Source organism: Pteropus vampyrus, unplaced genomic scaffold (genome assembly GCF_000151845.1).
Source record: "Pteropus vampyrus isolate Shadow unplaced genomic scaffold, Pvam_2.0 Scaffold15, whole genome shotgun sequence".
Taxonomy (NCBI): Eukaryota; Metazoa; Chordata; class Mammalia; order Chiroptera; family Pteropodidae; genus Pteropus; species Pteropus vampyrus.
The window spans coordinates 9,172,395-9,174,817 of record NW_011888796.1 but is presented as its reverse complement, the minus strand read 5'-3'; the positions used below and the strand labels follow the sequence as shown (position 1 = coordinate 9,174,817).

General features: G+C 37.4%; 1 protein-coding gene across 1 annotated transcript in view; it reads right to left on the bottom strand.

The window, feature by feature from the left end:
• Nucleotides 1-659: 659 nt before the first annotated feature.
• The window catches only part of CCDC198 (coiled-coil domain containing 198), a 22,404-nt gene continuing 20,640 nt past the window's right edge, over nucleotides 660-2,423 (bottom strand). Inside the window, exon 6 of the mRNA XM_023527219.1 lies at nucleotides 660-751. Within this exon, the coding sequence (XP_023382987.1) occupies nucleotides 675-751 (77 nt within the window). The 3' untranslated portion in view covers nucleotides 660-674. The remainder of the gene's footprint in view (nucleotides 752-2,423) is intronic.

Sequence of the window (2,423 nt, the reverse complement as noted above, 5' to 3'; positions counted from 1 at the left end):
GATTGTTCTTGAATTAAAGGAGACTAAGAAACGAGAAAATAAAGTGCAATGCATGATCCTATCCTCGACTGGATTCTGGATCTAAAAAATGAAACACAAAGGCAAAGAAAAAGTAGCTATAAAGGGTATTACTGGGAGAGCTATGGATATTTGAATATGAACCATATATTAGAAAGTAGTATATATAAATGTTAAAATTTTTAAGTGTAATAACTATATTATACTTATTTAAGTGTAATAATTGTCTTGTGGTCATGCAGGAAAATTATCCTTGTTCTTAAAGTACAGGTGGCCAGAAAAGATCAAAATTGTGAAAGTGACATTCAAATAATGTATTTAGGGTGACACTTCCCTGAAGTATATCGTTATTTTCACTATAAGACATCAGTTCCATCTTTCTTCAATTTTGTCCATATTTCTGTGCATTTTTATGGCACTTTACGTTTTATATGTGCTTTTATGCATATTTAGATTAATTTTTACATAAACCATACATGGTATGCAATGCTTTATTCCTATTTTACAGATGTGGAAACTGAGGTTCACAGAGGTTAAATACTAGAATTTATCTATAATCTATATATAGAATAAACCTACATAGACAAATATATAGCTAATATTTACTGAGAGGCTACTATGTACTGTTCTAGGAACATAGAACATGGAGCTTACATTTAGTTGGGGCTAAAATGAAGAACTTTGATTCCAAGTCCATGGCTTTTTCTACCCACTATATTCAAATCATGGTTATCTGGAAAGGGCAGGAGCACCATAAGCATGTTAAAACTCATAGAATTGTAAGTCCAAAGAATGATGTTCACTTCGTGGAAGTTTCTATCTATCTATCTATCTATCTATCTATCTATCTATCTATCTATCTATCTGTCATCTATCATCTCTCTCTCTCTATCATCTATCTGTATCTATCTATCATCTATCTAATTTATTATATAAATATGTATAAAGTATGGGTGATTTTATTTTAAAGAGGCAGCAGAAAACAAAGACTGATTTTTATCTCACAAGAGACCTGAAACTCTCATTCTATCTTCCAAAAGAAGGAAAAAGAATGGGCAAATATAGCATTAAATAAGAGGAGATGGGTACAGAGGAACCTTAATTACCAGAACCTGACTACCAGAATGCTCTATGATCTTGGCTACACTCCACATTTAGGAGAAAGCAAAGTGAACTTCATTTAGAAGACAAGGAAAGAAATCAAAGATGCAGTTTGGGAATAAGTAAAAAGGAATGATTGCTTCAGCAGATGTCTACTGCAGTGGTAAAATATGTAGGCTTTGCAGAGGGCAGCCTTCTCTTAAAAGATAAGTTGGAGGAATTACAACCTCTACATTTGCAGACTTTCCCGAGGTTGTCCAGGACAGAGCTCCTAGTCCCTGGAGTCCTGATGAGGCCGTACAGGGAGTGGGTGGGAGAGCACATTTGAGTCAGAAGGACCTGGTCTTGAATCCTGGCTTTGTCACATGGGGGCTAATCAGAACTCCTACATTATAGGTTGTATGAGGATTAAAAGCAATAATTTGTGTTAAGAGCAGACCTCAGGGCTTGGCTTATAGTAAGCACTCAATAAATCTTAGCTGGAACAAAATGAAGCAGCTCTAAAAAAGCAGGAGAAAAGAGGAAAACTCCCTTCACCATGTGTCAGAGTCTCTCCCAGGCCCCTCCAAATCTGGGGCATCCTCCAAAGACTTCATCAATGTTGGCTTTTCTTGACGTGACCTCAAGTGATGATTGTGTGAACTGTAGCTGAGACACTTTTCTTGGTTGTTTTGCCAGGATTTTTTAAATTGTAAAAGTTGTTTCTCTATATGATTACATAGCATATTTCATTCTGGGACTCTGGAGTACAGGTTAAATAGAGGCCCCCAGTAGATTTTCAATCGTCCAGTCTTTTCTTATTTAGTTAACTTATTGATTATGTATCTTGTTTCTCTCAGCAGGAGCAGGGTTTTTTGCAGCTGACGATTTTGCCTTAGAATGTCAAGACCTCCAGAGGCAAGGCCAGCATTTCCATAGATCTCTTGATGGTCAGTCTTGCTGAGGTGGGGATATGGCCTGAAGTAGAGCAATCTACGCGTATGGACAATATTGTACATTTGCAATGCAGATTTGCCCTGGGGGGAATACAAACAGGGAAAATTTAATGGGGCTCTAATAGATAGGGCAACATAACACAGAGGTTATTGACATGAATGTCTGTTAGAAATCACAGAGCAATCCAAGGCCACTGAGCTATCTGGCCTGGCTGAAATGTGGGGGCTGGGCATGAGAGTGACAGGAGATGAAGCCAGTAAAGTGGGCAGTGGCTAGATCCTGAAGGATCACAGTACCAGGGAAAGGAGTTTAGACTTTGTCCTCAGGCTAATGGAGACTCACTGAACTTTTTTTTTTTTTTTTTTTTT